This window comes from Bemisia tabaci, chromosome 7 (assembly GCF_918797505.1).
Source record: "Bemisia tabaci chromosome 7, PGI_BMITA_v3".
Taxonomy (NCBI): Eukaryota; Metazoa; Arthropoda; class Insecta; order Hemiptera; family Aleyrodidae; genus Bemisia; species Bemisia tabaci.
This window is the reverse complement of record NC_092799.1, coordinates 28,461,287-28,473,796: the sequence shown is the minus strand read 5'-3', so window position 1 is coordinate 28,473,796 and position 12,510 is coordinate 28,461,287. Positions and strand designations below refer to the sequence as shown.

At 34.4% G+C, this 12,510-nt stretch overlaps 1 protein-coding gene across 3 annotated transcripts; it reads right to left on the bottom strand.

The window, feature by feature from the left end:
- Positions 1-1,278: 1,278 nt before the first annotated feature.
- On the bottom strand, positions 1,279-12,153 carry LOC109042372 (probable pseudouridine-5'-phosphatase). 3 transcript variants are annotated; one of them, XM_019059081.2, is made up of 5 exons: positions 11,983-12,153; positions 9,874-10,092; positions 8,603-8,835; positions 7,201-7,386; positions 1,279-5,937 (listed from the first exon to the last, which is right to left on the bottom strand). In XM_019059081.2, exons 1-4 carry the CDS (start codon positions 12,038-12,040, stop codon positions 7,207-7,209), a joined length of 690 nt encoding a protein of 229 aa, XP_018914626.1. In that variant the 5' UTR covers positions 12,041-12,153; the 3' UTR covers positions 1,279-5,937; positions 7,201-7,206. The 3 variants fall into 3 exon arrangements, with proteins under 3 accessions (XP_018914626.1, XP_018914631.1, XP_018914618.1); XM_019059086.2 differs by having other exon boundaries at positions 1,279-4,284; XM_019059073.2 differs by having other exon boundaries at positions 1,279-7,386.
- Positions 12,154-12,510: the final 357 nt, after the last annotated feature.

Here is a 12,510-nt window from a genome sequence, read left to right as displayed (position 1 = left end):
CTCTTTTCAAGCAGACGTTTTGAACTCCCTCTTCCTTCGTAATACATCCGTAAGACACCTGCTGTTGACCCCCCCCCCCCCCCCCCCTCACAGAGTTGTCTGACCCACGTAAATTTAAGGACGGCCCATTTCTCAAGGGACTGTTCATTTCAGGATGATTTAGGATTAACTATAGCTTCGGTTTCTTTAATCAACGAAGATTTTCTCATGATATAAGGCTTTTAACAAGAAAAACTTCTCCTAAGGTCCTGGCTCCAAAATTAACAGCAAAAGGAGTGTGCGTTTCTAAATTTTGCGGGCAACGCGTTTAAAAATTAAATTAGAAGCACATTTGAGGCTATTTTCGAGATGGCTGTAACTATCACCCATCCAAATGACTCAGGTTGCAACATTCCTGCAGGTATTCCTACTGCATATGAACGTCGTGTATGTTGCCTATATCTACTATTAGAAGGGGCTCCTCTCATTGAGATTCATTGCGATAGCATTGAAATAAATTGCAATTTTTTGCTACCTATTTTGCGAATCGCCTTGATTTTTTCCGAATGTATGGAACTCACTCTACCTACTAATCGTTTCAAATCGGAATATATTGACTAAATGATATGAAAATATTGCAATTTTTAGATAAGAAATTGCAGTACCTATTATCGCAATGAACTGCGACTTCATTTCAATGTTTCGTTGCACTGTGCTGCCAGGTAATAGAGAATTTGCAGGTGTCTGAATTGTTGTATTTAAAATGATGGGCCCTGCTAGGAAATCTGAGTACGATGATATCCTTGGTTTCTAGATTGTACAATTATTGGAGAAAATATGACAAAATAACCTATAATCTACTAAAATACATGTGTTTAAATGGCAAATGCCGCCAGATGACATCACGAGGCGGCATTTTCTCATTTTTAAATAAATTTTTCTCCGATTTCCCATGTCAGAAAAAAAATCATGAATAATAATGCGAACTCAGCTCATTAAGCACTCTCAGATAAAGCAATAAAATTTTTGTAAAATTTTGATTCTCCATTGTAAGTTCTATCTTGGACTAAATGACTGATTACGGGAGAATAAGCTAAGAGATGAAACGATGAAACGATTAACGATGAAAGAAGAACAAATAAAAAAATCATTGATAACAGCTCTTAAATTGAGATGAAAAAGAAAGCTGAGGTTACATCCCAGCGCCTATGTGACATCACCATTCTGGTGCTAACTGAATTTTGATCATCAGAGCCAATATAACGGGGGTAAAAATACTTTAAAAGAAAAATAGGCTGATTAAACACGGATAATTATTTATTTCCATTCATAATAGTGACTAAAAATAACAATTATGTCAAACAGAATGAAAAAAATTCTGTTCAACAAAACAATTGATGAAAAATGTGTCCGAGACAGAGGAGAAAGTACCAAAAAACTTGGTGTTGGATGCCAAACGACGATTTGCTTATCTAAGGCGACGTCAAAATGAGACTTAACAGAACTTGCTGAAAATTTTATCTTGAGCCGAAAATTTTGTTCTTCCTCATTCTTTCATTATATCATTTAACTTCATGGGGATTTAAACAATCCACTTATTGATACCTAACACTGCCCACATATAAACAAAATAAACAAAAAAAAGAGACAGGAAATGTTTCAAAAATAAAATAAAAAAAGAAAGAGGGGGGGGGGGAAGAAACTTCAGAGAGGGTTCTTGCAGCCATTGAATACATAAAAACACTACAGTGAAAGCAATTTTCCATTAAATCGAGCAGTTTTGGAGATGTTAAGCAGAACTAAAGTAAGAGGACAAGTAAAATTATCATACAATGGAATTCAAGTGTCTTTCATAGCTCATTACAACCCTATCTATACATATTAGCTGCTATGCATTAAAATTGCACTCTAGAAAAAGAAGCCTCATCCAAAGGAATTATTTTCAGGAAAGCCAGAAACTCATTTGAGGATATTAACATTTTACAGTAGTTAATGGCACCAAGAGTATGTAAATAAGCAGAGCTACCAGATCTACTTCTGTGAAAGAATCAGCTGCTAAGTTCTGGTATAATGTTTCATAGGGACTTTTTAAGCCGACCCAGTTTCTTTAGCTCTCGTGAAGAGAGTGACATTCACTTTGATTCTGCAGATGATTTATGCACTACATAGTCTAAAACTATTGGCTATAATTTATGCTGGTCCATTTGACAGACTTTATTCTATTGATAATTAACACACGTGCCTCACTGAATTATTATTTACCAGAGATAAGGTTAATTTTCTGGAGCAAGTAGTTTGATTCACATTTTCATGAAAGAAATAAAAAGGAGGCGGGTAAAGACGAGAGGAAACAGAAGATTCATTCCGCATTGTTGGAACTTTTATAAACATCAGTGCAAGGAATACAGAGTTTGCTGAAAATAAATGCTATTGTGCGAATTTTTCCTTTCAATAAGAAAAATTTTAAGACTAGAAATGAAGTGATTTATAAATTTGAAGTACGGCACTTAAGACGCGCAGGTCCGCCCTGTCATTTTGTGACTTATGCTGGTGCGATGATCCAACCAAGAGACTTGGTTTGATTTACTTTGATAGATTATTGCATCACCTCCAGTCGCCAACTTGCAAAGTGGACTTGCGCTACTTAACTGCAGTGCCTTGAAAACAAGCGAGATTATTTGAATGAATATTGTTTTGAATTATGCAACTGCTACAAAAATCAGGAAAACAATTAAAATTAACAAATTAAGTGATGCTCAATTTTTTTTTTTTCCAACTTGGGGCACCAAGCTAAGTATCTCACAGTGAAGCTCACATGATACTTAAAACGCTTTTTAAACAAGTTTGGTGGTTGCACCCTTGATCTTTAAACAACCGATCAAAGCCATTCAGGTTAGACTAAATCATTTCCGTGCTAAGGGAAAATGCTGTATGATAATTTGAATATTGCCTCCCCCCCTCCCCCCACACTGTAAAATATTTATTTTTTATGAATAGTACATATATTTTTCCTTGATTTTTTTCGAATAATTTACATAATTTAATGGCTATTAAATTTCTGTGCAAAAATTAACGAAAATTTTTAGAGGTTTCCTGGAAAATCGTAATTTAAGAAAATAAATTTGGCAACATCTGAAAACTCATACGGCGTTCCTCCTCAGCACGGCAGACAAACGTTCGCATATTTGAAAAAAGTTCTATAAAGCTTAATTAAAGCAAAAACAGTGAAGATACGACAAATAACCAGCAATTTTAATCGGGGAACATTTCTTTTACGATTATTGAATTTTGTTCTTGTGTTCCTCATTAGGTCTTAAGTTGAGAACTTACTTGTGGGAAAACTATTAGAAAATGTGAGTTAATGTTATGCCTTGATCTCTGTTGAAAAACGGTTTGTTAGCGCGTGAAGTTAAAAAAGAAATGTTCTCTTAATTAATTTACATCTAAACAACTTTACTTTAGAAGTTTACATAGGTACACAGAGAATTGCTGACATCAGTTTAATAAATTTTGCTTGACTAGAGACTCAAAACTCAAAATCAAAAATAAAAAGTACGAAAACTTTAACACTAGTTCATTTAGGTATTGATCATACATAAAGATGCAATTTATGTCCTTGTAAAAATCTAAAAAATACACATTTATCCGCATCTTAAATTAAAACGATAAAAAAGAGAGATGAAGGCTCAACATTACTTGAAATACTGGCGAAATATTTCATTAAACTTAAAAGAGATTACTCGGGAATTTCTTTGACCATAATTTCAGCTCATGAAACAACGGATGCAAGGGTACATCATAAAATGTAAAAAGGTACATTACCTAAACTTAATGAAATAAGTATACAAAAATAGGATAGTTGAGGAAAAGAAATAATTCCGACCTCTCATTCAAGAAAATGGTTTGGTAAAGGAACAAAAAGAACAATGCGGCACAGTTAAAATAAACTGATGTCTGTACTTAAATTTGGTTTCAATTTGTTAGGAATCAAAGGAGAACATCTGACTTTAGATGTTAAATAAAATGAGAGATCACGATAACTCAAAAAATTAGATTTTTTAAATTAAAATTAAAATAAAATAAAATATGTCTTTGACTGAGACTCAAGTCTCTCTAACAACTTGGTACATTGAATATCTGAGGATTAGAATTTTTATTATTTTCACATTTTTTAAAACTAGAAAATACTGTTACATGGACTTACTTCTAGTTTAAAAAAGCTTTAGTACTTACAGAGATGTAATACAGAAAATGCATAAAAAAAGTTGTCCCTTTACTGTGAGATAAACTATTTGAGGCAAACATCTGAAAAGTAGGAACAAAAAGAAATATACTGTTTTCAAAGACTTTTTTTCACTTTTTTTGTTTAACTAAAAATCATGGAAAGAGGAGAGGAAAAGTTAAGAGGGGCAAGCATTAATTTACTTCAAGTAAGGGGAAAGTATCAATCTCCTAGTCCTAGGTAGCCATTGAAGACCTCTGGGAGCAGAGGTTTTGGTGAGAATTTGGCACCAGCATGATGAGACTTTCATTTCTATTGTATTGAGCGTTTCACACAGCCAAAAACAGTGTGTGAGCTTTCTTTGATCATAAATGATAGAATACAACGGCTTTTAAAACATGAAACGAATTGACGCACTCATATGAGAAAAAACAGAAGTAAATAGTAATCAAATTTTAAAAGGTAATTTATAGATACCGTTAGATATCTTCCTTCAAAACAATTCTCGATGTATTTTCAAGATTTACTTCGCTGGCATTGGGTGTCATAGGCAAAAGTTTTCTCTTTTTTTGGAAAGGACAAGGATTCTTGAACATTCTACCTTCGAAGAAGGTATTAACATTTCTTTGAGAACAAAATTACACGAAACAAGGAATTTAAGTAAGAATAAAAATAGAGTGATATCTCTTAAAATACATCATTTTAGGGAATGAAGGTGGTTTTGTTGAGAAACTACAGAGAGGGTTGTTCTATAGGTTGTCGGTAAGCTACCGAAACAATTCCATTGAGAAAAAGTCACAATAAGAGGGCTCTTGCCGATAGCGCTGTAAGTTTTCGCGGCTGACGAAAATAAGCTGTTGCCACATGTACATCTATTTTACGCGCCAGGCAATCTGACAAATCAACACATGGGGCAACAATGCATTGAGTGCGAGCTCTCAGAACTTTGATAAGATACTGATAGCTTACCGGCAAGAATTCGTTTGAACTACCCTAGCTACAGGGTAAAATCTGTGATTATTTTTATAGCCTGGATTGTTATGCAGTTGATTGGATAGGAGTTGCACCTGGATTGGGTCAGTTGCAAAAGTTAGAAACAAAGTACCATGGTGAAATATTATCTAAGTAGGAGAAAAAATAATCACTTTCTATCCTTTTCCTTGGCATAGTTAAATAATTAGCAGAAAATAAATTTAACCAATTTTAGTACTCATTTTTTCTTGACAAAAGCTCCTGACCCTTCCCATTACATTACTATCTACTAACTCCTGACTTTTAAATAGCACTCAGTAAAATTTGTACTAAATATTTGTTTGCCTATCATTAATACAAAGATTACATTCACATTAGAGAGAACTGCGCTCAGGAAATGCATTGACTAAATAAGAGGGACTTGAATCGTAAGAAAGTTTTTAAGCTCAAACTTCATCTACTTGATTAAAATTTACAAAAAATGAGAAGCGCTGGGCAACTCAACAATGGGCGAATAAAAAGGACAAACATTTTTAATTCTTGGCTAAGAACAGCTAATGCAAAACAATAAGAGATTTTGGAAATGATAATTTATGCAAATGAGTGCCTCAGAGAGGGACCAAAAAAATCGCCTCGAGGGGCATAAATTTTTCAAAAAACGACCGTTTTCCGCTCTTCATAACGTATTCTCTTATCCTCACTCTTGAAAATTTATGATTATGAACCATTTCTCAAAAAAATTGATGATAGACCATCAGCAATGCCTGAAAGAAAAATTATGCTCCATAAAAATCTTTGTCTTCTAAGCATGCCTCACTTGCAGGCATTGTATACTACAAAATGAGACATTTTTAAGGTTTTAGGAATTTTTGCAATATACATAAACTGAACTTGTTTTGCTCAATGACTGACCAAATTTTCTTTCAGTTTCTATTTTTTATTCTTTTCTCTCTAACTTTTTCAAAGAATCAGATCAACAATAATTTCAAAGAGATATTTGTCTCAATAGCACATTGTTAAATTTTGAGGTTTAGGCATCCAAAGATACGAGAAAATGTGCAGAAAATAGTACTCATGCCGCTCAATTGACAGTACAAATCATAAAATTACCGATTAATTAATTTAAAATTAAAGAACATACTCTTAACGTGAATAGCTAATTTCAGATCGAAACCCTGATTTAATTTTTCATACTTTCAAAGCAAAACTCAAAAAATGTCGTAAACTGGAACAAAAGCTATTAATGTAAAACAATGTCTCAATTTGACTACATTTTGCAATAAGGAGCTACCATTTTTGGCTCACCCATTAAAGCATCTACGAGGGTCATCCAAAAAGTAAGGTTCCGTAGCTTGTATCATCTAAACGAAAAGAGATAAATCAAATCAGTAAAAAAGGTCTTATCACACATATTCTAAGCTTCAAAACAAGCCCAAATTTTTTAAAATTGGTTGAGGAGTTCGCGAGAAAGCTCAATTTTACTGAGACAATCTCCTGTCGCTGCGTTCCCACCTCCGGAGTCAGGATGCGCGGAGAGTCGATTACTTCAGACTCGTGATTTTGCTGCTGAGCATCATATCAAAGGGATATTTAAAAGTTTTCATTAATACTTTGGCTTATGTTGAAGCTTAGAGCATGTGTGATAAGACCTTTTTTACCGATTTGATTTACCTCTTATCGTTCGGTAGATACAAGGTAGGGAACCTTATTTTTTGGATGACCTTTGTATCTGCATGGAAAACTAATGGCATACATGTTGATTATAAAACGAGTTGGAAATGGTAGTTCTTATTGCAGACCATAGTTCAGTAGGCCTTGAAGAAAAAATGATAAAAAACTGTCCAAAAAAAAATCAGAATTGTAAAATTTAAGACCCATTTGTAAAAATTTCTCTTAGATCTGGACATTTTAGGGAGCAGAGGGCCAGTGTAAAACATGTTGAGAACTGCTTCTGGTGATTATTGGTGGGTACGTTTCCGGATCATTATCTCAAACAGTGTTAGGGTAATATTTTTTAGTAATCCTACCCAGCTTTAGTCAGAGAAAGGAGGTAAGCCAAATTCCTCGGGCTTAAACTCCTCCAATGACTTGAGAACTTTGGTGGCCAAAGTACGTTTCTCTGGTGGCACAATTGCATCTGGGACCATTATAACTTGCATACCAGCACTTGACGCAGCTTGAACTCCATTAGGGGCATCCTCAAAAACTAGACACTGTAACAAGAGAGGTTTTCGCAATTATTAATTACAATTACCCAAAAGAGAACATTGAGAAAAATTGAATTTGGATTAATTTATAACTTATTTGTACTGAAAAAAAAAATCTAATTTTGTCTTTAATCCAATGCAAAACAAAAGGCCTGAGCACTTCTTGATTGACTAACAATCTTGACACTCTTTAACTAAGTAAGTCTGAAGTCCCGCTATTTTTGAGAACTCTTAAGTTCCCTTACTTTCTATTATTAATCCTTATTTTTTTGTAATGTTATGAGCTCGCTGAAGATGATGGGTAGTAGCCTGAAATATGTCCAAATTATGATAAAAAGTAAAGGGATTTAAGAGTTTTCAAAAGTTGCAAGTTCCTTGCGTATTAATTAATCCTGTTTAACATTATTGACACTATTTAATTGATCAATTTCTCTTGCTTCATCACAATATGCATGAGTATCACTTGATAAAGGAATACAAAAAATGCTTGAGCATGCAAGCTACAGTGAGGAAATTTATTTCTAGCGGAAATTTTCCCCCTAAAAAGAATTTCCAAACAAAAGATTGCACTAATTTTTCGATTTTTCCGGGCAATGCAAACTTTCAATGTTTTTGCTGAGTGAGTATCAGAAAAATTCACTCTTTATCATGGATGTTTACACAGTGCACTTACTTAAGGGATGTCGATTATTTCATTGCGTTTTATTTTTACGAAAATATTAACTCGGCATACTCTGTTAAAAATTTAGAAATTTCAGAAAAAAAAAAGAAAAATATATTATCCCTTAAGACTTTGACAGTGATAAAAAAAAAGAAAAAAGAATTCACAAGCTGCCAAACAGGCTTTGGATAGGTAAGAACATTTAGGAGATTACTTGAGCATTGCTAAATTCCTTGAGATAAAAAAAAAAATTATCTAGAAAACTTTCATTTCCATCAGAGAATTTTATTTGTAATTCAAGCTGAAGTACTTACCTAAAATTTTCAAGGAAGCATGTCCGGTGCTTTCCTAAAATGATGAAATTTATAAGAAAAGGACCCAACATAGCCCTTATGGGCTCTGGTGCTCACATAAAATCCCATAAAGGGTGAGCAAGATTCTTTAGAGACTTTTCAATGTTTAAACAACATTCCTCTCTACGTAATATTAGTACAGGCTTTTTCCTTTATTTAAAGACAGAAACAATAAGGGGTTGAGAGTAAGTACATTATTACTTCATACCTGATCTGGACTGGGTTTTTCATCAAATCTTGAAGCACAAATGAGAAATATATCTGGCGCTGGTTTTCCTTGTTTCACCTCTGGATCACTGCTACCAACTACAATGTGATGAAAAAGATCAAATATTTGTCTGTGATTGGATGTTTTGATTTCAAAAGTGTCTTTTCCGCTACTTGTTGCGACTGCTATGGGGATATTGTTGTTCTTGAGGTGACGAATCAGACGTTCAGCACCTAAAAAGTTAAAAACATTAAAAAATTATGAAGTGGTATTGGCAAACTCAATCGTGAGGTTCTGGGAGTGTGTATGTAAGTAATTATGAAAGCTCATAATTTTTTTTGTACCTCATAAGAGAGGGAACATAAGTACATCAAAATAATTAGACCTGCTTATGTTTACACTCTGAGGAAGTCTCTAAAATAGTAACAGTGAAACTGCTGGACAATCATATCTTGTGTACCTTGCGTTAGAACTTCCCATCATTTTTTAATTTCACTACAAATTTTATGTGGTCATTAGTGATGGCTGGATTTATTCAATTTTCAACTTAATCTTTAACAATTTCGTTTATCTTCCAGCTGTCACCCATTATTTTAATGGCCAGACTTGAAACTGATAGCTACTGATAGCTTGAAACCCGCCAATCACGTGTAGATTTATTGTCTCACCACCTGTGACGTCACTAATTCTATAAAAGCGTGGGCTACTCGTTTCTCGTTGTCCATTCTATCCATGCCTGGCATGTATGTTATCTCTGCTCTTCCGGCATTTCTTACTGATTGTGAGTGTGACTTGTAATTTGTAAAAGTTTTTCGAAATTTAAATACATCTCAGCTCTTTAGGCCCTATCAACTTTTCAATCTCATTCAGCTATCCCAAAATTTTAATCCTCAACCCTTGACATGATTCCGACATTTTATTCCCAATCTAAACCCTTGACATTATGTTTCAAAATCTCTGTTAATTTATTTAATCAGAAGAGAACAAACCAACAATAAAGCTTGAAAGTGTGATAGATTATTTTCCACACTAAAAGGGAAGTTTTCAAGAAACGAAGCTGAGTATTTTTCTGTTCAAGAATTTCAGAATGGTTGGAAGTTTGTAATGACGCTAACTGAGGTGTGGGTTCCTGCTCTTCCATTGAGGAAAAATGTGTCATATTTTTCAGTTAAATTTTCCACAGTAGAAACGACAGAGAGAAGAGGTATGACCTAACTTCGAGTCTTTCGAAATCAAAAAAACTGAAAGCATTGTATCTTTATGCTGTTTACCTGGCATAAATTGTGCTAAATGCATCCTTTCTCTGAGGAGTCCATGAATTTCTTCACCAAGCTGTTCTGGAGAGACGTCCACACCAGTGTTTTCTTTGATGATTCTGAAAGTGTCTTTTGGTTGGGTGCCCATAACTTTGACTCGAACTTCATCAAGATATTCTTTGCCATACTTCCCCAGTACTTCAGAGAATGTTTTCAAGTAAATTTTCTCCGTGTCTGAAAAATTAAGATAAAAATTATTTAGACATCAATACAAAACGATAAATAGGAGAAGCTGGCAAATTTTAAGCTGAGCCCAGGATGATAAAAGAATAGCTGGGTTTCATTCTAACTCTATCTTTGTACTATTTGCATCAAAGTTTTATTAATTTATTACTTTATTTCATACATTACACATTTTACATATTGATTTCATGACTACATTCAACTAATTTTAAGTAAAATTAAATGAAATTAAGTATAATTTATACATTTTATGGCCAACCACCTACATAAAAAGCTTGGTGAGATAGTTTTTTGTCAGTTTCAATGTTCCCTAATTTTCTGAGTCTCAATATTATAGCGTGGGTAAATTCTCTACTTAGGTAGTAAATGTAAAAATGGACTCACAAGCTTTCCAATAAATTCATTTTATCAGAAAAATTTCTTTTCAGTCCTAATATTCACAAATTTTTCCTTGAGCAGGCAGTACGGACTTAAATTTTCATACATACCTATCAAAACTGTTGGCTAAGTTGCTGATCCACTTGTTTCAAAGTGGATTCTTAAACATGTTCCGAAAATTTAAAAAAAAGAGAGGTATTGTGACATCATTTGTTATGATCTGTTTTGTTGTAGTTCAAGTATTTGTTATTTAGAGAGGATTCTGCATAGAAAGCCAAAACATTTGGGGCAGGCTAAATTTATGCCTTTTCATTTGATATGATAATCTTTGAAGCGTTCTGAGCACAATGAGATTTAAAATCAAACTTCTTAAGTATGTGCCAATATCCAGAGTAGCCAGGCTGAGATGTGAATTATTTGGCATTCATACAAAGATTTTCCTACTAAGTCTTGGGACTGTGATGCATGTGCAGACGCTGCGCTGCAAGCATTTGACATTCAGAGGGGGAGGGATTAGATTATTTTCTTCTACCTCTTCTTCGCAACCAATGAGGACACACAATTTGTCCATGATTATCAATCTTTCTACTGGATAGCATGTAAGAATGCTGAGAAATTTAAATTTCAGCCTCCCTTTTTCTTCAAATTAGCACACTTCAATTTCAATGTTCATTGAATTTCGGTGGCTGTAAAGAACAGCATGTCAAAAAAATGATGAAATTTGGCCGTGCCTAGTCCCTTGCTTTCCTATTAACAGCACATCACAGAATAGGTGCGTACGTAGAAAAGCCTTTGACAATTGTCATGGTGGCATCCTTAATGATGCCTCCCTCCTCCAATCACAAATTGTGCAATTTAGGAAAATAATCTCACTCCAGGAAAATCTGCAGTAGAGGGACATGATATCCCACAGCTAAATGAGCAAGTAATAAAAAACTATAGGGGTTTACAATAAGAGTCAACGTAGAATTTAAAAGGAAAATAAATTTGAAGCTACATGTAATCAATGATACTTTATGATTTAAGCTGATGAAATTCTTCTCCTTATTATACTATCACGGGCTTACAACAAGAATCGAAGAGATCATGACAGTTAGATTACGCTCACTTCTTGACTTACATTAGCTAACAAGGAAAACTTGAAAATTAAGAGTGCAGTTGGAAATGCTCTTCTTGATCTCAAAAACTCAAGCAGTTAACTTCTCCGGCTTTGATAAACATAAAACTTGAGTGACATGATACTAAGTTGCAAAATGCCACCTCCGAGCAGGGTAGACATAACATGGAAAAGTATAGGTGAGGCCAAAGGAAGTATATAAATTGATAGGCAGAAGAGAAAAAAAAGGTAAAAATTAGACTGGAAAACAAAACCAAATCCTACGCTTTTGGAGGCTCGTTATGGTTGAATTTATTTAATTTGTAGTGATCGTTTTGACGTTCTAACCTCAATACTCAGTAAAATGATGCAACTCTGTGACAGATAATCATATGATAAAACCTCACCCAGCAAGAGTCCGTCCATATCAAAGATAACATGAGTCACCGGTTTGAAATTCGCCATTATCACTTATCAGGGGAAAATAATTTAATTGACGCAATTAACAACGATGTTTCGGAGAATGATAAGCGGCACCAACACAGTCACAGTGACATAGAATCAGTGATACGAACTGCACAGGCAGAGTTTCTCAATAGAGGGGTGCTCTATATCGGCGACTTGTGGACCACTACGCTGACCTTGATGCTAAAGGGACTCTACTTGATGCTAACAGCTGTTTTTATTATCACGGTATTCACGGTGCTGCGGCATCCCCTCTTACGGTTTCTCTCCTTCCTCCCCCCCCCCCCCCCCATAGTGGGGATGGCTATCAAAATTGTGGCTATCCAGATTTTCACTTTCCCCACCATTCAAGAATTATTACGGGCCAAAAATTCAGCATGAAACTTACAGATTGGACAAAGACTGAAATTATCATTTAGGATGAATATAAGTGATGTGTGCTTACCATAGGCGGTAATTGGTGGAGGCTA

Coding starts and splice junctions, on each gene's coding strand:
- LOC109042372 (XM_019059073.2), bottom strand. CDS start 12,040: ATGGCGAATTTCAAACCGGTGACTCATGTTATCTTTGATATGGACGGA. Junction 10,093..11,982: donor TATGGACGGACTCTTGCTGG/GTGAGGTTTTAT, acceptor TTAATTTTTCAG/ACACGGAGAAAATTTACTTG. Junction 7,387..8,602: donor AAAAACCCAGTCCAGATCAG/GTATGAAGTAAT, acceptor CTCTTGTTACAG/TGTCTAGTTTTTGAGGATGC.